This window comes from Pocillopora verrucosa, chromosome 6, assembly GCF_036669915.1.
Source record: "Pocillopora verrucosa isolate sample1 chromosome 6, ASM3666991v2, whole genome shotgun sequence".
Lineage (NCBI taxonomy): Eukaryota > Metazoa > Cnidaria > Anthozoa > Scleractinia > Pocilloporidae > Pocillopora > Pocillopora verrucosa.
Window position 1 is genome coordinate 2661084 of NC_089317.1, and position 22874 is coordinate 2683957.

At 36.8% G+C, this 22874-nt stretch overlaps 3 protein-coding genes across 6 annotated transcripts; 2 read left to right on the top strand and 1 right to left on the bottom strand.

The window, feature by feature from the left end:
* The first annotated feature begins 1752 nt into the window (after positions 1-1752).
* On the top strand, positions 1753-11502 carry LOC131770668 (uncharacterized). 4 transcript variants are annotated; one of them, XM_059086381.2, is made up of 3 exons: positions 1753-1908; positions 8899-9094; positions 9242-11502. In XM_059086381.2, the coding sequence occupies exons 1-3, from the start codon at positions 1840-1842 to the stop codon at positions 9796-9798; spliced, it is 822 nt and encodes a 273-aa protein (XP_058942364.2). In that variant the 5' UTR covers positions 1753-1839; the 3' UTR covers positions 9799-11502. The 4 variants fall into 4 exon arrangements, with proteins under 4 accessions (XP_058942364.2, XP_066024811.1, XP_058942365.2 ...); XM_066168714.1 differs by having other exon boundaries at positions 1794-1908; positions 8902-9094; XM_059086382.2 differs by lacking the exon at positions 1753-1908 and adding an exon at positions 6466-6609.
* Positions 10061-16433, bottom strand: LOC131770667 (endonuclease G, mitochondrial). The gene is made up of 9 exons (XM_059086380.2): positions 16248-16433; positions 15577-15689; positions 14446-14525; positions 14155-14270; positions 13081-13187; positions 12389-12497; positions 11419-11455; positions 11235-11321; positions 10061-10562 (listed from the first exon to the last, which is right to left on the bottom strand). The coding sequence occupies exons 1-9, from the start codon at positions 16322-16324 to the stop codon at positions 10401-10403; spliced, it is 888 nt and encodes a 295-aa protein (XP_058942363.2). The 5' UTR covers positions 16325-16433; the 3' UTR covers positions 10061-10400.
* Positions 16434-16831: 398 nt separating this feature from the next.
* On the top strand, positions 16832-22671 carry LOC131770671 (BAG family molecular chaperone regulator 1). The gene is made up of 7 exons (XM_059086383.2): positions 16832-16933; positions 17019-17147; positions 18200-18282; positions 19094-19207; positions 20143-20250; positions 21550-21612; positions 21898-22671. The coding sequence occupies exons 1-7, from the start codon at positions 16882-16884 to the stop codon at positions 21958-21960; spliced, it is 612 nt and encodes a 203-aa protein (XP_058942366.2). The 5' UTR covers positions 16832-16881; the 3' UTR covers positions 21961-22671.
* The last annotated feature ends 203 nt before the right edge of the window (positions 22672-22874 follow it).

Consider the following 22874-nt stretch of genomic DNA (forward strand, 5'->3'; position numbering starts at 1 on the left):
GTTTCGTAAACAATGTATGAAATACGTTGCATAGGGTGCTCTGTAAGAATCAGTCGTTTATCAGGGACGTGACTTTTCGATCGAGTTGCACTTACAAAACATCCAAAGATGAAGAGTATCAAAGTGGTGTTAATTTCCGTTATTTTATGACATTCACGTCAGTCAACGGCTTATTTAAGGGAAATTTGAATCAAATGATCAATAAAACTGTCATCTCCACTCCAAACGAAAATCGTATTCTATTTTGAAAAACAAGTTTATAGAAAGCGCTTTATTGATCACGAGATTTTCCTCCGATGTTACATTTGTAGGTAACAAGTCTCTTTGCTCCTGACTCTACTGGCGTCGTCCCCAAAATCTAGACACATAACTACACTCACAATGTCTTGGTTGAACGAGTAAAGATAAAATAATAATTAAAATGATAATGCTACTAATAATGATAATATAAAGGATAATAATAATAACAATAATAATAATAATAAATCTAACCAAATTAAAAAAAGAGAGAGAGCAACACGCTCAGAACTTAAAAATACTTTTTAAATTTGTTAGGTTACTGGTGTCGAGTTCCAGGCGCGTGCTCCTCTGTATTTAAATGATCCCACGTTCATGTTCCCATGGCGGTTAATAACTTCCGAATGGCCCATTAATAACGTCCCCAGTGATACATAATGACCCCGAAAGCAACTGGAAACAGTTGAAATAAATCAATTGCAACAATTGATTGATTTCAGAACAATGCGCTGGGCTACTTTCTTTTCTCTTCATTTTTTTTAATGATGTAAACGGATCTAACTTGTCAAATTTCAAATCGAGTTGATACGAACCAGAGGAAAACCTCATTATTTTGGACAGGTAAATATTTGAGTATCTTATCCAGCCAGTACGCTACTTGCTAAAATCCACCCAGCATTGCTTCGGTAAAAATTTAGGTATTGCATTTGCGCTAATTAAATAATGAAAAATTATTCTGCGCATTGTTTTCCAGTTTTTGCTGCTAAGTCTCCGTGTTATCTCGATTTATTCTAATCTTTCAAGACCAGTAACTTCTCAAGTCCATCGAGATAACTCTGTCTTGACAGTTTATCTGGGATTAACTTCTCTGACCCGAAAGATTTCAGTAGCTCTTAAAGATATGACGTCAGTGGCAAGGTCAAGCAGATAAAAGTTTTTAAAACTGTTAATCTGCGATGAATATAGGTAAGATCTAGACACGTATGATCGTTAAAGCCCGCGCTTTCAACCCATCGAGAAAAGCACACAAAAACAGTTTGAAAAGCATACAAATTAAATAAAAAACAAAACGGTGAATCAACGAACGTTTCTTTTTTAACACCAAGAGAATATCAACTGTTTTTCTCTTGTTGACACCGTATACAGTCACTTAAGAATTTGGAACGGATGATAAGAACGCGCTAAAAATGATTTAAGTCTCACTATCTTCTTCTAATATAAATCGGAAGTTGTATTCGATCTAGGGAGCTGACATAAAATATTCTTTGCGTAAACAGATGATTTTCATGCGTTCTTCTTTTCCGTTTATTACTGGTATTACCAGTATCTCAAACTTTCCTATCACGTTTATCAGCCAGCGATGTCCTCAGATAAATAAAATTGGTATTGTTTATGAAAAAGAGCGATTAAACTTGATTGGTACTGTTTTGGAATATTTTTGTTTAGAAAATATTCCGTAGTCTGCTCGAACGTGTTTCGTTGTCAGATGGCGACGTCAACTATAGACTGTATTGCGTTCCAAAGTCACGGATCACCGACTTCAAACGCGATTTGCATATCAGTTCAACAAATCATTGCAGTTAACGTACCGGCACGGCAGACATGTCTTCATTCGGTTTGATTCTGTTCTGTTCCCTGCTATTTCTTCAAGATCCTCCTGTCAAATCAAAGGTAAGTTACGACTGCGAAATAGTTTTACTTTTATACAAGAGATAGTCTACCTAAAAATATTGAAAAAAGCGCAACTAAAGCACTGTCGTGTTATTAAACAAATTACCAAGACGTTTGAAATAAGAGTAGAAGTGTCTGAGCGGGCAATTTGAACGAAGTGTTCGGTCAACAAAACCAAACGAAAACTTTAAGTAGAAGCTGATAAAGCAAAATGAAACAAAAATGTAGAATTTTGATTTAGTAAAGATGTGAACAACATATACCAGCAACTTTTGAAATTCTACCGCATTCTAAAACTCTCAGAGGGTCTAAATCTTGTTTAGTAACTCAATCAAATCTAAATTAAGGATCGATTTGTTCTGGGTAGAAACGGTTCAAATTTATCACGCTTTTGTAAAGGTGAAAACGTTTTGCGTTCAGAATACCTTTCGCAAACCGAAAAATTTACCAGCCTTAAGCGTTATTCCACTCGCGCGCGCAATCACTGATAAATCTGGATAAATCTCTGCCGTGGCGTGTTTACAGTTGAAAAATGTATTTTTTAACAAATCTTTGATTCAATGAATTACTTCGTGTTTTTTCTCGCATACTTTCACAATACATAAAATAATCCACTGGGATTAAAGTAAAAAAGGACTTTAAATTAATTTGTCTTTATTACATTACATTCATTCAACCAGAAAAAAAGATCAGAAGATTTATAGAATTTCTGGAGTATTTGCATTAATAACTTCATAATAGTGCTAGTGTTAGAGTCGTATGTCCGAGGAACCCGGATTGTCTTTTCAAGAGTTTTGAAAACAGCAAAAGCTTACTTGATAAAACTTGGTCTTACCTATAATACCTAGATAACTAAGACTTATCTAAACTTGTACCCACTCGAAGAAAAATGTGGAAAAAGTCAGATGTAGTTACATGCATGCGATAAAAGGAACCGATGTGTTGTAATATCAACGTTGTTTTTATAAGGGAAGGGAGATAGAAGTGGAACCTGTCAACCCATTATGTCTACGTGATCAAATATTTTCGAAAACGGTTCGTTGTTTTGGTTAAAGAAGAAGACTTAAAATATTTCGTAAATGTTACCGAAAAATTTAAATCAACACTCATTCACGGCTTTTTGGATAAATCAAAAAATTACACTTGCCGATAAGGATCAAAGAGGGTCGCAAAGGAAGCGGTCACGTCACGTTTACGGTTGACGGTTGACGGTTAAAAATAAACCGTTTTGACGGTTGACGGTTAAATTTTAGGTCGTTTGACGATAGACGGTTAAATTTTTTGGAATATCGTCTATAAAACGAAATATACGCGCGAATTTGGCCGTAATTTTTCGTAAAAGGTTTCAATTTTCCCCATATTTTAATAATCAAATTAATCCTATAATTGGTGCGTTAAAAATTAGGTTTTTGGTCTTCAACTATGTGTCTAATCAGCAAATCAACTTAAATCACTTTTGCTACCGCTGGACGTATTAATAACCTGCTCAATCAAGAAGCTGTCCCCTTGCAGGTTAGTCCGAAGCTATCATACAATAGACCTAAGCGCTTCAAGAATTGTGTTGTACCCGACTGCTCAGTGATGAGCTTCACGACCCCTGTTGCCGCATCCGTCACGAATATTGTTTCCCCAACAGTACAAATTCCGTGTGGTTGAACAAAGGTGCAACTTTTTACAGTCCAATCTTCATTTCCTTTGTGACCACTCCCCTCTTGAATCGTTACTACCTTGTCGACTGGGTTATATACTTTGACCTGATGAGCTCTAAATTCTGTAAAGGCCAAAGAGTTTTTAAAGGGCTCAACTCGCTTGATTTCTGAGCAAGAATTTGTCTCGTTCTTTAACACCGTATCAAATGGTCCACCCTCTAAATTAAACTAATATAAACCAATGACCAACATTACTTGGACACTTTACGGAAACGAAATAAACCAACCGGCCACCAACAGCCAGCGATTCTATCGCGGCTACATCTGCTGGATAGTCAACCAATTTAAGGGACTTTCTCCGGATAGCAACTCCGTCCTTTTCCAAAGTCACTTGAAAAATCGCTCTTTGCTCATCATCTACATATACTACGTCACTACAAACGCAAAGGGCGGCGGGGTTGGGTAAAAGTGGCTCAATATGAACACGATCGCGATGAATTATCCTTCAAACGGAAGTCCGTTCTGCCAAAACGGACTTCCGTTTGAAGGACTTGCCCATAAATGTATTTTTGTGGTATATTAAAACTTTTATTCAAAAACAGCAGAACTTGACCCCATTGAAGACTATCGTTTGGTTCGTAATTAAGGATATCTGAGACATTAGGCGTGCTTATTTGACGGTTGACGGCAAAAACATTGCGTTATTGGCGGTTGGCGGTTAATATTTTGGCCATTTGACGGTTAACCCCATTGAGACCTCCATCAAAGCTTTCAAGCCTCTTTCAAATTTCCACCGCTTGAGGTGTTTCGCTTTTGACGGTGTCAAGATTTCGTTTAGTTAACATTAAAAGCTCAATGGATTACGCAAAAATTTGTATCAGAAAGATCTTTCTCGAGAGGTGTAGGAAAAAATTCATATCGAGACATAAAATCAAGTAACTTGAGAGTAGAAATGATCATTACAAAGCAAGTTCAAAATTCAAAGGTTGTTCGGAATGCACTACTTCTTAACTAGGTTCAGTCTTTTTCAACTCCTTTCCCAAACAAGAAGTGCGAAAACAAAACCTCTTAATTAAAGAAAGCCCGTTTATAACGAACAGTTTAGCTGTTATAAAAGCTAAAATTTACTCTTAATTGCTGTAAAAAAAAACCCTTTGTTCTTTTTGAAATAGTAAACTGAATCAATAACACAGACGGAGTTTGATGAATGGACAGCTCAGCTAAATAAACAAATATCTAATATCTTTCTCAGCCTTAATCAAAATGTAAATTACTCTTTGTTTTTTGGTTCTTTTGTAGACAAAACGTGATTATGTTTCTTGAAACAGTCGTGCTTTTCGACGTGACCTCACATGGCGGAGCAACACACAACTAGTTCCGTGACATCACTAGTTTCATAACACCGTTTCAGTGACGCCAAGGTTATCGAAATCCTCGCAGTTTTGTGCAGTCAACGCAAACCCACTCGATTAAAATGCCTTAGCATGGTAAAAAGAATTTACGCAAGGCAAAAAAGTAATTTCTTGCAACTTAAATGGATTCGAATCGATTGATTGACTCATGCATTCTACGAGTAAAGTGTCGGGAAATAGATAAAGTCAAACGATGCTTCGAAAGCTGTAAACAGCCATAAGTTTAAAGATTTCTATTTATAGTAACTGAGATTAGGAATGGCATAGAATATTGTACCTGAAATTCGGCATTCCTAAAAAAGGTCATCAAGACTATAGACTTAAAAGATGATTCATTTAAGTGGTTCTTGGAATTAACTCCAAAAAAATACACATTGGGGTCGAATCTTTGAACTTGTAGTGAATTCTTGGGATGCACTACCGCGATATGTGACATGTGGTCGATATTGATATTCAGTTTATCTGGCGTATGTGAAACACACCCTTAAAACCAAATTTCATACCAAGCAGATGACATTCACAACAATTTTATTTTGCAATACTCAGCAAGTTTCAAAAATCGCGAAATTTTCAAGTGTCGCGAACTCTCACTGCCAAGAAAAGAAAATGGCGTCTTGTAAAAGTAGTTACGGTAAACTACAAGAAATCAGTCATCAATAAAAAATGAAAAGAAATAAAATGATGATTACAGAGGACTTACTCAAACGAAACCAGAAACAACAAAGTTGTTTTATTTCCTGTTCCAGTTGGAATTGCGTGCGTTAGTAGTGTTGATACTTTTCACGGCGTAATGAAACAATTGAAAGTCGTTTTGCTTTAAAGAGAACGCGACATGTGATGTTTTAGTCAGATGAAATGAAATTCTGAAAAGATCCGTTTTTAAAGTTTCTCGTAGAGTCCAGAAAACGCTCTCTGAGTGCAAATCACAACGAAAATTTACTTCGTGTGTTTTGAAGAATTTTTGTAAACTCTCCGTACGTTTCTATGGAATAATCTTTAATCCAAAAACAAGCACCAGTGCATTAGTACTGGTTTAAATTTTTGCAATTCTGAATCACAGCGACTCGTGGTCAAGGAAAATTACGATGCTTAGAACTAAATCGCGAAATTCTAATCGTCTTGATCTGTTTGGCCATAAAAGTCTGATGAAAAGTTAACGTGTCTTGAACCTTCTTAAAAATGTAAATTTTGTCAACCTTCCTAGTGCCAATAGCTTATTTCCAGTCACGATTTAGTTAAAAAACGAAAAAAACAGCTACAACTGACGAAAAGTAGCCGAAATCTTTTTCTGTTATTACAGCCTAACTCCAGACCGAACACTGGTACCTATTTTTGTCACGTTAAACATGAAATCAAAACATTGCGATATTGTGTTCGTTTTGAGGTGTCATGAAGACACTCTTGAGGAGCGATGAGGAGTATTTGTTATTTGACCCGGATAAACAAACGTCACGATCGAATCAACCAATGAGAAACCATAATCTTTTTTCCTTAATTTTCTGGTTAAACAGCAGTTAAATGTGCCTTTGACGCCACTAACGGCGTTTTTTGCGTTGAGTCTCGTGTCCATAACAATCATGTATTTTCTACCGATATTTCTAATTTCCGTTCTTGTACCATGTTCCTATACAGAACCAAAGGTGAGTTGTTTTAACTGAATTAGTATCTCGATTCAGACATTTATTTCAGACAATAGATTTCGAAACTCGTGGGTCAACTTCTCCTTTTCGTTTAAAGAGACTTTGGCTTTCAAATTTATCAAAAAAGCTGAGTAAACACAAAAAAATAACACGAGGGATTTAAAAAAAGCTTGCTTTCACGCTAAAGAACAGAATCTAGAATCTTTTCAGTTTTTCTTTGTACGATTCAAATCACAGAGGTGAAATCTTGAAAGCATATCTTTTAGGTTATATCAGCGTATTTAGTGGGAACGATAAGCATATTTTCACACACCTTCTAAGCCAATATGCTCCCTTTCAACCGCAACGGCAATACCCAAAAATCCCAAGAAAAATTTCAGTTTCATCAAGAATTTATGATTTCATAACTGAAAAATTTACCACAGCATTTACTGGCATCTCAACGAGTTGTGATCCATCGCAGCGTTTTTTTTTTTTTATTCTTCGTTCTGCCGATGTGATATTCGCTCCTCTAAATGTGAAGCATGGCTTATATGTCCTTTTATTTTCACAACTAAAGGCTGAGAGAGCCGTCATTATCCAGGTTAAGATGCATGCGTTGAGGTTTCATCGCAAGGTTTCCGAAATAATATCAACTGAAGCTTAAACTAATACTGACACGCTGAAAAAAATCCCCTAATCTGTTCGAGAGCGTTCGAAGCACCCTGATGCCGGAAAGCTTGGAATCTTCACGGAACGGCGCGCTCAAGTTTAAAAGCTTCTGTTGAACGTATACGTGTTGAAGGTATTCCCCTTTCGTAGAAACTTTTTCACTACACCAATATCAGAGAATAGAAGAAGAATTATATCCTTTTTCTTAGGCCAGAAGAAGTGAAAAGTTTGGCTCAATGTAGAAAACGGTACAAGCACATCGGTTAATAGCATACAATAAATAAAAGAGTTTTAATTAATAAAATCTATTTGTTTTTCAGCTGACATTTCTAAAGTTGTTCAAATTTGATTCAGTATTAGCTTTTGTAATTACGAATTGAGAGCGTGAATTTAAGAAAACTTTTTCTGCACGTACTTGAAATTTATAAATGAGTTGGAAGAAAACGACAGGAAACTGGTGTAGAAATTATCCCAAACGATTTTGATTTTGTCTTCTCGGTGACTGCAATTTTTATTTTAACAAAACCAATTCCTTAATCCTTTCACTCCCACGATCTCATGAGTAATTCTCCTTACTGTCTGTCATGCAATTCTTATGAAGTTATTTCGGAGAATTTGGTATTGGATCAACTAAAAATTCCCTAACTGATACTTTTTCTTTATTCTCATCATTTGTCTGCCTAATATTGTATTGATATTTGAAGGAGAAATTCTGTTTTGGTCACTCATGGGAGTTAAACGACTGGTAAGGCTGTCGACAGACATGAAGCTGTTGTAAGTTACATAGTTATCTACCGGAAAAAAAATCAAAGGATAAAATTCTATGTCTTGATGTGTAGCACCCTTGAAAAGTTTCTACGGATATCTATTGGCTGAGTCGATGGCCAAGTAAAACTAAAATAACTCAATAAAATTTAAACTCTTTTAGAGAAAAATCACTGAATTTTGCGAATTTTAAAAATCAGTCTGCGGGACCTCCTCGAAGGTGATGACGGATTCACTCGGAACAATTAGAGTTACGTCACTAGTCCGTTTATACACGAAAGTATCCAACATAGTGTGCGATCATTTTAACGAAAGTTACTAAGCGTTAATTTCTCGTGAAACTGATTAATTTTGCTGCTATACGTGGTTCTAACTGTTATATCTCGTTTATTAAACCTTGATGTAAACATTCAAATGACGGCTAATTGGCAGTTGCTGCACCTGATTCTGTTAATGTTGTTCGAGGTGGTTCTAACCCAAAAGCTACTATCGCCGGAGGGGGCGGAATTGTTGTGTCACAATAGAATTTACCTGATCTCCCCCTAAGGTTTGGTGGTATTTTTATGATCCCCCTCATACTGTTAGTCAGTTTTCTCTAGTCCCTCACTTTATACTCAGTGAGCGGTGACCGATTCCCCCCCTTGTTTCTCTGTAAGCCATGTGATCCCTCAAAACTCTCCCTGACCCACCCCCAAACACCCCCCCCCAACCCGACCGGTTCCTTATCCTACTGTACATCCGCCGTTCCATATTTTCGTAGTTTGTGGATGCAAACCAAGTTTGTGGCCAATTGCATCATTTCTATGAAAGCAACGAGGAAGTAAATTTAAACCGTTTTGTCATTACACCACACTCATCTTACAAGTTTCACAGCAGGTAAAATTCCCTCGAGAATTTGTAAAGTTCCTTCATAAAGCTGGAATACCATTAGGCAGTGTGTTACGCCGCAACCGTCCGTTCCACCTACCTGGTGTGTCCGCCATATCTGCTCCGCGGTATGACGCAACTTCTAGATCCCAGGCCATGAGTGATACTCCAGAGCATTCCAATGGCGTCATAACTACGCAATGTAAGTATCTACACTAAGACTTTTTATAATTTATCAGGTATATTCGCTTGCGCAGGATTGGTTTAGCTGATCGTCAAACGAAGTTAAGAAACTGGAATTTGCACCGAAAGCAAAGAAGGCACTAAGGTAATTATTGTATTTTGACAGTAAACAACCTGCCATACATTCCAAGCGAAAGCCATTGTAAGCCGAGACCAGTCGCCTTCAGAATACCAAAGAGTGTTCACGTTCGCACCTACCCTGATTATGTCATCCTCAACCGCTGCACTGGAGGTTGCACGGCCAATCAGGAGACCCAACACTGCGCTGTAACAGCACAAGACGCCATTAATGTTAACATATTTGAAATAGTAGGCGACCAACTTTATATTACCAGTACTGTCATCTACAATCACACTGCGTGTGGCTGCGATTGTATCACTAAGGAGAGCGATTGCGATCCACAGAAACAAACCTGGAACGAAAACACCTGTGGTTGTGATTGCATCGCCAACGCAAACAATTGCGCAGCCAACCAGAAACTTGACGACAAAAAATGCGTGTGTAAATGCAACGAAGCAGAAAAACACTGTGACCACGTACACAAAGTGTGGGACACCACGAACTGTGGATGTCACTGCAAAGCCATTCTTCAAGATCACTGCGCAGCTCAAAACCAGCTTATCAATTCAACTACTTGCGAGTGTAACAGTGTTCACGCATGAACGCTTGCGTGACTTTATTTTGTATCATTGTGATTCCTGTTACGGTGTCACGCATCTACGCTCTTTAGGCAAAACGCTAGTATGTATCTACCAATAGCGTAGTAAAGTCAATTTCAAAATGTTTTCCTCGCAATTTCATATTCATAGGACAGTATTGTGAAAGCAAATGGCTAGAAACAATTAAGGTGCCACGTTATTAAAGTTAAGTTTAACTTCAACAAGAAATATATGCAAGACTTGAACTTCTAAGCACTATCTACTCATTATATCTTGATTTCTACAATATGACAGACAGAACTCATTTGTTCAGCCGACAAGTTAAGTCTGTTCTCATGACCTGTCCTGCGAAGAAAATCTTGTAATTATTATCGCAAAGAAAAGATGTCCATGACTTGTAGGAGTCTGCAGGTTAACAATCCTTGCTTGTACCAGGCACTAAGTTTAAAGGGAAAAGGAAAATGGGGATCTTACTCGTCGCTCCATTCCAAATCCCCGCCCTCTTTTCCTCGCCTCAATAGACCAAGAGCCTGGATCAAGCCATAAAAGTTAGATCTTGGAAACTATTGATTATTGCCACACATTTCATTTCATTGCCTTTCTTGTCAACTGTTTGGGGTGAGCACCGGTCGAATCTGTTTTATGGCGTTTCGAGGAACTTTGTCAAATAAAATTAGTCCAGAAGCTTTCTCGATCGTGTCAACTGGGACCTGGAACATGTGCATAGGTGTCTTGTCGTTGATTGGCTGATTGGGCAATATGTACGACTAGAGCGAGACACAAAAAAAACACGTGATTAGGATGTGTCTGTCATATGAACAGCACGTACATTACGTTGAAAAGAGGTTACATTATACGTGTCATAGAGAGTCAAGTTTGGACTTCCAAAAGCAAAGTTTGTCTTTTTTTAATTCAAGCTGACGTTTTCCAATCCCTAATTATTTCAGTGATTTATGGTTCATTTTTTAATCAGGTAACTGTAAAATGCATTCAGCAGAACTTTTACATAGCTGGGCCCGATCCAAAAGAATTAAATTTAAAATCTCCTACGCCATGGTAGCAAATAATTAAATTGTGAGGCAGAGAAGCTCACGCAGATCTCATTTGAACTCAATATCGGAGTTGAGCTTTGCTTGGCCGTAAAACTGAGCACCATTCAACTGACAGTCAAAATTAATCCGGGATTGCAATTGCTTTGCTTTATTACGCCCTGTGAATAGTTAAAAAAAAAACTCGCGCTTCTCTCTCGACCAATCAAATGCAAAACAAAACCAAATCGCGACTTGGGCACCCGCATTTGCCCGCGCTTGGAGCAGTTTGTTTGTCATTAGCTCCTTGTAACATTTTACCTTAGCTCTGAGTTGTTTAGACACTCAGTAGAAATGCGCTCAATACTTGAAAAGTGTCGTGAAAAGCAAAGACAAAGCAAAAATACATACCTGCATTTCTAACTGGTTATCCGTGGTCTCTCCCAAAATTACTTTAAAATAATGTGTAGGAACTGCGATGCGGTTTTTCCCAATCAACTAAGTTGAAAGAAGAGAAAATATGTGGCAAAAATACAAGATACATGTAAATAAAAACTATGTTGTATTATATTTACAGACTTAGTAAACAACTTACCTTGTACTTCACATAAAGCTGATTGTCTGCCTCTATCCTAACACGAAATTGAAAACATAAAACATTAAACAGTTAATGAATGGTCCCGAGGAAAACAGTTCACTTTATCTCCCGAGAATCTCAGTGTTTCACGAAGTGAAGCCAACTTTGATCAAGCTGTCCAAAGTTGTTGTTAAAACACAGGAACATGCATTAGTAATATTTTTAAAAATAAGCGGAGGCGGAAGGGGAGAGGGTAGGGGGACGATTATGCTATCGTCTTTTGCGGGCCAGCCGGGCATTCACCGAAATGGAGAACGTTTTAACCGATTCATCACGCCACAAAAAGCTTCCAAAGAATCTTCTTGTTTCCTTGAAATTAGCACTACTTGGATACGCCCATGAAAAGAAATCGCGTCTTAATTTCATATGATCTAAGAAAATTCCGTCACTTGTATGACAAGCATTTCATTCCTTCACACAAACACACACAAAATCATACCCAGTTATTCCTGTCCTGACAAGAATCCGCGCGTTACTTCGCGGTACATTTTGCAGTAGCTGGAAGCAAGGGTGTTTTTGAGTAAAACTTGAAAAATACTTGATAGGTATAAAGCCTCGAGCATGTGGAACAAATTGGTATATGATTTATGAAAAAATCAGGCACTTTTTAATGAAAATCGGCCCAAAACGTTTCTCGAGTCGTTACTTTCAAGGTCCTAGCTTGCATTCAATATCTTTCTTTCCTTCCGATAAATTGTTTCCAATTTTTTCCAATGTAAAGAGGATAATTTGTGCAATAAAGAAGATAGATCACTGTGCTCGTTCAGGAACAAAAGACCTTGGAACCTGTTTTCCTCGTCCGTTGCTTTGAAAAAAGATTGATACTATGTTTTCAGAATGCGCGCACTTATTCCCCTAAAAACGTGATGTTATGGCCATTGCAACACTGAGGAGTCACCTTAACAAAATCTTTTCTATCAAAACTCACTTTGGTAGAAACAGAGGTCCAGTAACAACATACACGTTCTTGTATGACCTAACCAAGTGGCGGCAATATTTTTCAAGATGTTCCCAAGCATCATGATTAAATCCTGAGCCTGCCTTGGTAAAAACCAAAAAATTATAGATTACATTTATAAATTAAGGTAGCACTACCATATTTGCAACACTTTCCTCATCTACAGTGATGCCAGATAACTTCTACTCCCAAATATAATTTCAACACTTTTGGAAATTTCAACCAGAAGCTTCATTCCGAAAAAAAGACCCCTACAAAACCCATATTAGCATTATCCTAATATTTCAAAAATCATTGCTCTCCAAGAGCCCCAGAGGCTGGTGTTTTCACCAGATATTTGATTCTGTAGCATTTTAACCTTCATCAGATTCTTTTTCTCCTTCTTTTCTTATGGTCAGGTAGTAAAAAAATCTCTGGAGAAAGCTGCTGAACAACAGTTAGACAGCAATAAACTTTTGGTCACTAAAAGTAAGTGAAATGCAGTGGCCAATTTTCAAAATTTAACTCTGTGAATTTGTCACACTTCCTAAATGCCCACCACTTATCAGTTGACTGAATTCATTCAGACAGGAAGGTAAAGTATTTGGCTCACAACCTGGACCTTGAGCCAAATACCTTCCTATCCAGTCCTCCCTTTCAGTCAATAAGCACATATTACTCACCGATTTGAGGACTCATGTTACTAAGAAAGAATGTAGCACACATAGAGTTCTGTGATGACCTGTGATTGGCAGCTGCAGCCAAGTGTCCCCTGTCATATCCACTCCCCCTACCAAAAGAATAACAAACTAATTAGAAAACAGCTTGTACAAAGTGTTTGCGTTTAGTAATGCCCAACACAATAGTAGACATAGGAAAGCTTGGGATTAGGTTGAAAAATAGGGGGGAAATTGGGTTAGTTTGCCACCTGACCCATCCCTCCCTCCTTCTTTTGACCTGCTGTTGATAGATTGATCAGTTTTCTTGGGGGAAGATTTCTCATACAATGAAAATTTAAGTATATGAAATATATAAATAAAAAATTGAGTAATTGGAATTTAGAAGTTGCACTTTAAGAGGGTGGTTATTTCTTAAAAAGCCAAATTTGTATTTAGACAGTTTGCTTTTGTAGAGGAGGTATTTAGGCAGGAAAATTTCGAGAAAAAAATTATTGCAACAAGGATGAGGACAACAATAAACTTGAACTGGATCTGACTCCAGGTCTGTGATTCAAAGGCAGGCCACAGGGATGGGAGGAAAGTGTTCTCACTACACTGCCGTCAACCTCCTGTCTATAAACCCTTTACACCCTGACATCAGTATGCATATTCTCCATACTGTTCTCCAAACATTTCTTAAGTTACTGATAAGGAGAATTTGTTTAACAATCAAGAGCTTATTTAGTTGGTGATCATTTATTTCCTTTATTATTGCGACCTGCATGTGTGATTAGATACTTGTCACTCTAAGGGTTTAACCCTTTACAATCTAACATCAGTATGCATATTCTCTTTACTGCTCCCTATACATTTCCTAGGGTGCTGAAAAGAGAATTTGTTTAATGATCATTTTCTTTATTCTCATGACCTTAATGTGTGATCGAGGGGTGTTATTGTAAGGAGAAGTTTTACACTTGTCGCTCTTTGGGGTTAAAGAGTCCAGGGTTAAAGGGTTAAGATTTCTTTATTATTTATTCAAGTGTCATGGATGGAAATGGAAGCCTGATGAATGAAAGCTAATATTCACAGGGCACTGACCAGTAGTCCTCATTTGTTGTCGAGAACAGAGGATGTACTGAAGGATCAACCACAAAATCACATCTTCTCCTGTCAACATCTTCATTGTAGACAGTACCAGTACTTGCTGTTAAATGCTGAAACAAAGATATTTCATAAACATGAAAAACAGAGTTCTTATCATTGATGTCATTCGCAATCTGCAGGAACTACACTTGTTAAAAAATAAAATACTGTTTGTGAAGTTTTAAAGAAGTTCTGATTACTACAGATTACATGACCGGTCTAAGAAAAACATAATTTTCCACATACCTCACAGACCCAGTTCGCAATTCTTAGACGTCGGTTATAGGACAAAACATAATCATCCTTAGCTTTAATATTTTCAAAACCTGTCAATACAAAAATAAGTTATTGAATTATTTATGAACAACAGAAACTGCTCAGGACCAAAGAACTGACTGCTGATCTGGCTCTGCAGTTATGATGAACAGGATGGTGACAAATGGTTTAAACTTTTAAAAAAAATTGTAGGTCTGATATACACTTTTTATCTGATGTGAAATCTCATCAGCCTCTAGAGTGAGACTCAAATAAGTCTTATGAAATTAATTCATTTTTAAACAGAACTGTTATACCAAGTTAGACGAATATCAACCAGAATCTCTTATTTGACTCATGACTGAACTCTCAGAACTTAAATTATAAGAAATTTGAAGCAAATACTGTTGAGAATTTACATTTAGATCTTGAGAGTGAACTTAACTTATCACTACAGGAATAGTACCCTGTGAGCAGAGCCTAATTCTTTTGCCTCCTCCAAGGAAAGAGAGGAAAAGAAGACTCTGCCTAAACCTTGTAGTTTCTTATTTGAACATGCACAATGGTTGGTTAGAAAATAATTTGCTTCTATGCCTTCAGAGGAGGTGAAAGAATTAACCCTTTACACCCTAACATCAGTATGCATATTCTCCATACTGGTCTCTATACATTTCCTAAGGTGCTGACAAGGAGAATTTGTTTATCAGTCAAGAGAATATTTGGTTTGTGATCATTTCTTTTATTCTCATAACCTTACTATGTAATGCAAGGGTTATACTGTTGGGAGAAACTACATACTAGTCACTCTCAAGGATTTAAGGGTTAAGGCTCCACTTGCAGGGTACAGGGATAGACACAGGCAATTAGTTATATTAGCCAATCGGCTCAGAGTCGTAAATCAACAAGTGGATAAGGTCCTATGTCAGGTATTTGACCCTTTTTACCCTAACATCAATACCTATATTCTCCAAACTGTTCTCTATACATTTCCCAAGGTACTGACAAGGAGAATTTGTTTAACAATCAAGAGATTCTTGACTTAGTGATCACTTCCTATATTCTCCAGAACATAATGCTTGATTCACTCTCAAAGGTTAGAGTATTAGAGGCTAAATTACACACCAGGATATCCAAATCTCATTATTTCTGACATTCTAGAGCCTGGACCATCAACTGTATCATGCTGGTTGGTTTTGGCTTGGACCATAGAAAAAACACCATAATGAAGCTTTTTCCTGCAAAAAAAATTTATATATATAAATATATACATAAATAAAAGGGATTTTAAAATATGAACAACAATTTTGTGGATAAGAATGTTTAGCTGCATGGAGCTAAATATATTTATTCTGTCAAATTGTTGTGGAAACCAAATGAAGGAAAAACCGATTGCTATCCAGTATCAGCTAACCTATATTATTTGAAAAATCATTAAATTTAACTCAATGTTAATCAGCTTCACGTACCCGCTGATACAACAGAACAGCATCTTAAGGAAACAAATTCCTCGTGATACAGAGTACGTTAAAGTGAATTTTGCTAAATATATACAGCAAAATTTGTAACCAATTTCCTGGTTGCACGTTCTTTCGATGCAAATTTTAATTTGCAGTGAAAGAATCAAAGGTTGTTATGCTTGATTGCGTTCTGTGGTTAGAATAATCATCTATTGAATCATCTCAACCAAGTACTTGCAAAACTTCAATCTTTGATACTCATGAACCTTTGTTTGGCTAAACTTGAGGGTTACGGACCACGGAAAAAGATGCAAATACGACAATAAAAAGGAATACCTTTCGCAGAAAGTTCCGAGGGTTCCTCCAATTCCAAAGGATACAACAGAAAGGGCAGGGATTACTAATCGATGCATTGGAATGGCTCTAAAATTGTGCTAGTGTCAAACTGAAAGTAAATATTTAGAGGCTCATAGTGGAATGGAAACGCCAAGACGGAAGCCAGACCGGAACCTGGGCTTGGAATATGAAATCGAGGCTTATGTAATTGAACTCTAAACGGATTTTACACTGAGCTTCTAACCTATCATCGCGTTTTCAAACCGCTTGAATTAGCTTCCCATTGCATTTTCGTTTGCCACGAGAAATGCTACGACAGTAAAAATAGAATCTTAACTCCCACGAAAATCCATATTGGGAATAGTTCCTTCCGGGTTCCCACGGGTATCAATGTGGGATTCCCCACCGCCCCTCTTCCCCCCCCCCCCCCGTCCTCTTTGAATCGGACTTGAATCCCTTTTAATCTCGCTCTAGGTTACGCTGGGAAAAGACTTTGTTTCTCTTTTTCTATCACTTGTCTTTCCAGGGCCGTATTAAAAAAAAAAAAGAAAAAAGAAAACTAGTAGCCCGCGGTGACACGTCACAAACCAGCGGAAAACGTGGTGATTCTGCGTAGTTCGCAAAGAATTTCAACATGGCAGACGGAGCAGTGCATGAAGATTTCTTGAAGTTCACACTGGTCCATGGTAATGAAAACAAACACCTAATGCAGTTATTCCAGTGGAAAATTCGGTAATGAATAAGCTCTAAGCGTTATTGGTTTTTTTTCAGGGTCAAATAAATACCCGGTTGAATTACAGACGGATAGCAGCAATGACGGACCCACAGTTGAAGATTTAGCAAACCTTGCAGCTCGACTCACTGATGTACCTAGAGGATCACAGAGGCTCATTTTTAAAGGTGAGTGGCGTTGAAGAGAAGCTGCATTGCGCCCTGTCACTATACGGTGGATTATTCTTGCTTATGATCCATCCCAACAAATATTTTTGCTCACGCACGATTGGTCTAAACACATTACGTGACCGAATATTCCCTCAACTAAGACTGGAAGACTGGAGGATACCCGAGGATATCACTAAAGTAATGTTCTTCAATTTTCAAATCTTATGTTCACTATATGCTTATTTTCGTGCCAAATAGAGGAAACTGTGATAAAATTTCCCCACAGCCCCATACTATTGTAAAACAAATCTGTTTTCCCAATGGCTATGTATTGTTTTTGTCATTGTTTTCTCTATCCAAGAACTGAATGCATAATGTAGTATGGGGCTGAGCGGAAATTTTACCGAAACTGTTTATGTATTAATAGGCTCATGAGTAACTTATGCCCCATTCACACCAAAGCTTAAACATGTTTAAAAGTTGTTTTGTTAAACACAGTTTAATTTTTTTTTTCTTCATAGAAACTATTTAGCCGAATATTTTTGACTTGAATGTAGCACATTGGAAATGCAAGTTAGCAAGTACTTGAATCCAATGGAAAATCAAGTTTTTCAGTTCTCTGTTTATAATTTTCATTCAATGAAAACCAGTTTAACAAAACATGTTTTGCTGGTGTGAATGGGGTATTAGTTGTTTGACTTACAAAATTCCAAAGTGAGTGTTGAATAACATAGTGTGAATCAGGTAGTTGAAAGCTATACGGCCCTGCACAATGAGAGCTGAAAGTAATGGACTACTTAGCTCATTTCTTAACTCTTTGACCCTTTTGAGTGACTAGCATCTAATTTCTCCTCACAACATCACCCCTGAATCAAACATCCAGGTCACAGGAATAAAACAAATAATCACCAACATAAGGAACTCTGGATTTTTAAACAAATTCTCCTTGTCAGCACCTTCGGAAATGTATAGAGAACAGTATAGAGAATAATTATGCTTACTGATATTATGGTGTCAAGGGTTAAAACTTTATACTATGAAAATGTTTGAGTTACGTTTCTTTGTTTTAGGGCAGTCATTGACAGATCTCAGTCAATCACTAAAATCTCTGAAAGTGAAGAATGGAAGTAAAGTTATGTTAATCGGCAAAAAGGTCAGTCTAGTTTGGATACTGAAGTAATTTTCATTTGGGTGTCAAAAAAATTAATAATCTCTGATTGCTTTGATATTGCTGCATTTCGTTGCGAGTTTTTTGTTACTGTACTGCTTATATGTAAGCTGACAGTTCCAACTCCAAACTAGATCATCAATCCTTAAAACTTTTGAGAATTTAAGAATAGAGAATTGAGACCAGAGGATCTAGGCCTGGGATGCTTGAGGAGTGTTGATTTCAAGGATCTTGCTCTTCAGCTTCAAGGAAGCAATTTTGTTCTTGCACATGGAGCAATTTTCCTGTGTTGCAGATAGTTTGCATGTTTTACTCTGAATCCTTACTACCTTCTTAAGATATTATCCTGAACTCTGATTTGCCATTTCAAATACTTAGGGTTTGGTTTTACAACTGACACCCAATTTAAATGCACTCTACTAGCAGGGTTCATATGCATCCTATAGACCTGGAAAATTGTGGAATTTTATTTTGTCACTTTCCAGGACTGGAAAGTCCTGGAAAAAGACTATAGTAATGGAAAGTCCTGGAAATTTGCTCAAATCAAACTATAAAATTTTAAGGATTTACAAAAAAAATTTTTCAGATGGCAAGGAGAATTGATTTACGAATGTTGGGAATGAAAGGGTATATGGTGAAATTGAAGTCCCGGAAGAATCAATCTGAGTCCTAGAAATGTCCTTGAAATTTGTTTCTGGAAAAGGGTTGGAACCCTGTATTAGTAGGACACTCTAGGAGAAGTTGATTGCCTTCAGCATGCACTGAAAATGATTAATATTTTTTTTCCTCTGTGAAGTTTAATCCTTTAGAAGAAGAGAATATGAAAGCTGTATTAGCTGCTGAGAAGAAGACTGATGAAATAGAGAAAAGACTTACTGAGAATGTGGAAGAACTCCAAGGAGTAGAAAAGGTTATATAATTGGTTTACTTTTTTAAAAGATGACTTCAATGTGGAATTTGAATAATAATTGGTTAGTTTGCTAGCCAACAAGATTGTCCTTCACATAAGTTGATTGGTCCATACCACTAGTAATCAAAACTATAACAAAATTCTCAAAAGCGATTGGTTATCACCAGCTCGATTTGAGCACTAATAGGTCAGTGTATGCATCATGCTTTTAATTAGATAGTGTAATGTGACAGTTAAAATGACAGTGAACATGTCATACCTGTGTAAGTTGACAGAACACATCATGTGTGCAGAATGTTGTCTCACATTTCGCCAAGTTAATTGTTGTTTTGTTTTTTTTTTTTATGAAAATGTACAACTGATGTCTAATTTCTCTCTCAAATTTTGTCATAGTTTTGATTAAGTGGTAACAGGACTTTGTGTCATCCAACTCTATCTGTAATTGTACATGCAATTAATACATCAGACTCCTGCTTCATGGTTGTCTGATTTTGTTAATCACTCGTATGGTTACAGACCTAAATGGTCTCAAACTCAGTCCTATTACCATCATTGATAGCATCTGGTTTCCACAACAAAGAGTGATCATGGGTGTTGCTACTCCCCTAAGCAACAAATTCTCTGTAATAAAGGTGGAAGAAGGAAAAATAATTACCAGCCAGAGAATATATACAGCTATATTTACCAAATTCTCCAAGCTGAAATTATGAAAATATTTATGGCAAACAATGTGGAGAATTTATCAGTAGATCTAAGGAAAAATACAAGCGACACCATTTGGAAATTTTACCAGAGCTTTAGTCTCTAGAGTCTAAAGCATGTTAAGCTTCCATATCTTCAGGTCCACCGGATTACTCAGGGAATATTTGAATCAAAGTAATAAATAGATGTATTATCGTTCAAATATCTTACACATCATGCTTTTTTCTCAACAGGGATTTCTTCAAACTGAACTAGTCAACCAGACCCTGGATAAGCTAACAAGGAAAATACAGGGAATAACTGAGGACTTCATGAAAACTCTTGAGAGTTTGGACTCCTTGGTTAGTAGCCAACAATATAAATCCCAAGCAACTCTATCATTTTAACCCTCAGAAGTGAAGAGCATGGTTGTTGTGGCAATCGGTAACTAACGATGTAAAATCAAAACTTTTAATCCAAAATCCTTCATGAAAGCATATAGAAAACTTGTACTAAATTATTAGTGTTTAAATATGTGCATGTAAAAATCACAAGCTTCTGATTGGCTGAAAACAAGTGTATTCTCATGTAACATGAGTGCAAAGTTGTAACACAGGTGCAAATTACAAATAGCACACATAGGCTTTCAAAATTCCATTTTTCTAGACCTTCAGTGATGTTTTTCCATGTACATTATTGGCAAGAAATACCATGATTTCTCTTGCAATTTTGTGTAATAAGCACTGTCTTATAAATTTTTCAAAGAGTACAAATTGTACTTGCCCTTCAGACTAGTGCAATTTTTTTGTCTTTGAAAAATTTACTGGTGCTTATTAACACCAATTGCACCCAAAATCATTTTATTACCTAAACTAATGCAACATTATATTCAAAATCAAGAAAAAATGACCAATATATGGAACATTCAACTCTGTGGCCTGGTAACACCATTCCACTTGATGCCATCACCAGTCGTGTACCAAAACTTAGTTGTCCCTTTGGTGGAACCCAGGTGACAGTGGTACAATACAGCCAGTTTTACTAACTAAAGGTCACTTTCAAAAAACTGACATAGCCCATTTCAGGAAAGGAATAATAAATTTCACTTAACTTATGTCTCATACTTGATTGCTCTGGCCCTGTGCATGGTTTACCTCTACCATTGACTAGAGTGATTAGTATCTAATTTCTTCTTAAACATCACCCTGTATGACACATTGAGGCCATGAGAATGATAGAAATGATCACCCTGACTAAAGAAGCTCTTGATTTAGTTGGTGGTACTTTTTTTAATTCTCTCAACCTTACTGTTTGATTCAGGGGTGATATTGTAAGGAGAAGTGAAATGTTAATCACCCTCAGAGCTTAAAGGGTTAATTTTGTTTTTTACTCTACCCATGTGACACCAGAGGCACTGTGAAGGGAAGACTATTCAGGGATTAAAGTATTGTTCACTGATAAACTTTTTTCATGTAATATTGGGTAGAATGATAGAGCAGTTATGCCATGGACAGAAATGACAAATCATTTTTAACCTCTTGAAATGATGAATTGGGATAAATTATCCTCCCATTTGAAGTGTTCCACTATAAATGAACTCATCTGTGTGTAGCTTTTGAAGCTTTCTGAGATTTGAATTTTACTTTTGCTGTTTAAATCAGCTCATAGATTCCAGCCTGCAACAAGCCAAGGCAAAAAAGAAATCTCTTGTTCAACGAATTCAGGTAAGTCTGAAAACAACTTCAGTATAACATAACATCTGATGGCAATTTTTTCCACTTTTGAGGTCACAAATTTGAGTTATTGCTTGCAATGCAATATGTAATATTGTATAATGCAATTTATCATACACTGAATTTACAATGAACAATTTGATTGGTTAGGATCATTGATTTAATATTCAGTAGTATGTGAAGCAGACAGGTATTGCATTTATTATGGCAAGTTCAAACTCTGCCCAGTTGCCAATTAAGGGTGGATTCCTTTACCTTTATAATGTTCTCTTTCAGGTCTTATTGGACAAGAGTGATGGAATATCAATCAGGATAGAATCTCTTAAGAAGAATTCTTAGACAGAAAATAGGAGAAATAATTTTAGTTTGTGTCATTCTCATGGTCAGTGAAAATGAGAGAAGGAGACTGTGCCAAGAACAGCATGAGCTGTGGCAGTTTCCCTGACAACCCCAACAGCTGTTTGTAGCTTACCAGCTTTCTCACTCACCTTCACTACCAAAGGGCCTGTTACAGAAATTATTTAATAAGATAGTAAATATTTCTAAGATTGTCTGTATTTATACCATTATTATCATCAAGAGAAATGCATTTCTATCATCTGTTTTTATAAGTAGATAAAGGGGGTAAGTTTCTAAAGAAACTGTGGTGCTATATCTGTGGAAGAGTATAACAGGGTAATTTAGTATTATAAAGAGTTTCAAAGCTGATGTTTCCAGCATTAGCCCTTTGTCTGAGTGATTGGCATAGGGCTATGCTTTAACGAAGGGCTACCACTCAAAATGTCAGCTTTTAAACTCTATGTTGGCCTGTTTGTATAAGCAATCCACTTTGTTTGTAAATATGCTTAGGAAAAGAAAACTGTACAGGAACAAATATAGGGGGCTTCAAAATCCTCTTGTCTCTGCTTATTATGAGTAATCAGTGTTCACTGGTTTAAAGGTTGGGCATTTATTCAATCTTTTTACCCCGCAAATATTGATCCACAGTAGGAGGGTATGTGGAAACCCCCTCTTTTATCTCTCTTGTGTGACAACTAACAAAACAAGTTTCCCTTAAGATTCCACAGCCTCAAGTGTAGACAAATTCCACAAATGATCACATATTACTCTTGCACCTCACAAGAGAGATGAGCATTTTTTTTTTTTTTTGCAGTGACTTGCATCAGTCTTAATTCCTCCTTTTTTTATTTTGGCATCTTACATCAGTGTTTTCTTCTTCCTATGTTTCCACTCTCTTTTTCTTTCCATTTGGT

What these genes read in the sequence shown, in the direction of transcription:
- LOC131770668 (XM_059086381.2), top strand. Translation starts at nt 1,840, where the DNA reads ATGTCTTCATTCGGTTTGATTCTGTTCTGTTCCCTGCTATTTCTTCAA. An exon ending in ATCCTCCTGTCAAATCAAAG is followed by an intron (nt 1,909 to 8,898) that starts GTAAGTTACGAC and finishes CAAGTTTCACAG; the next exon opens with CAGGTAAAATTCCCTCGAGA. An exon ending in TGGCGTCATAACTACGCAAT is followed by an intron (nt 9,095 to 9,241) that starts GTAAGTATCTAC and finishes GTATTTTGACAG; the next exon opens with TAAACAACCTGCCATACATT.
- LOC131770667 (XM_059086380.2), bottom strand. Translation starts at nt 16,324, where the DNA reads ATGCATCGATTAGTAATCCCTGCCCTTTCTGTTGTATCCTTTGGAATT. An exon ending in ACAACAAATGAGGACTACTG is followed by an intron (nt 13,188 to 14,154) that starts GTCAGTGCCCTG and finishes TTCTTTTGGTAG; the next exon opens with GGGGAGTGGATATGACAGGG. An exon ending in ATAACCAGTTAGAAATGCAG is followed by an intron (nt 10,563 to 11,234) that starts GTATGTATTTTT and finishes GTCTCGCTCTAG; the next exon opens with TCGTACATATTGCCCAATCA.
- LOC131770671 (XM_059086383.2), top strand. Translation starts at nt 16,882, where the DNA reads ATGGCAGACGGAGCAGTGCATGAAGATTTCTTGAAGTTCACACTGGTC. An exon ending in TTGAGAGTTTGGACTCCTTG is followed by an intron (nt 20,251 to 21,549) that starts GTTAGTAGCCAA and finishes TGTTTAAATCAG; the next exon opens with CTCATAGATTCCAGCCTGCA. An exon ending in CTCTTGTTCAACGAATTCAG is followed by an intron (nt 21,613 to 21,897) that starts GTAAGTCTGAAA and finishes GTTCTCTTTCAG; the next exon opens with GTCTTATTGGACAAGAGTGA.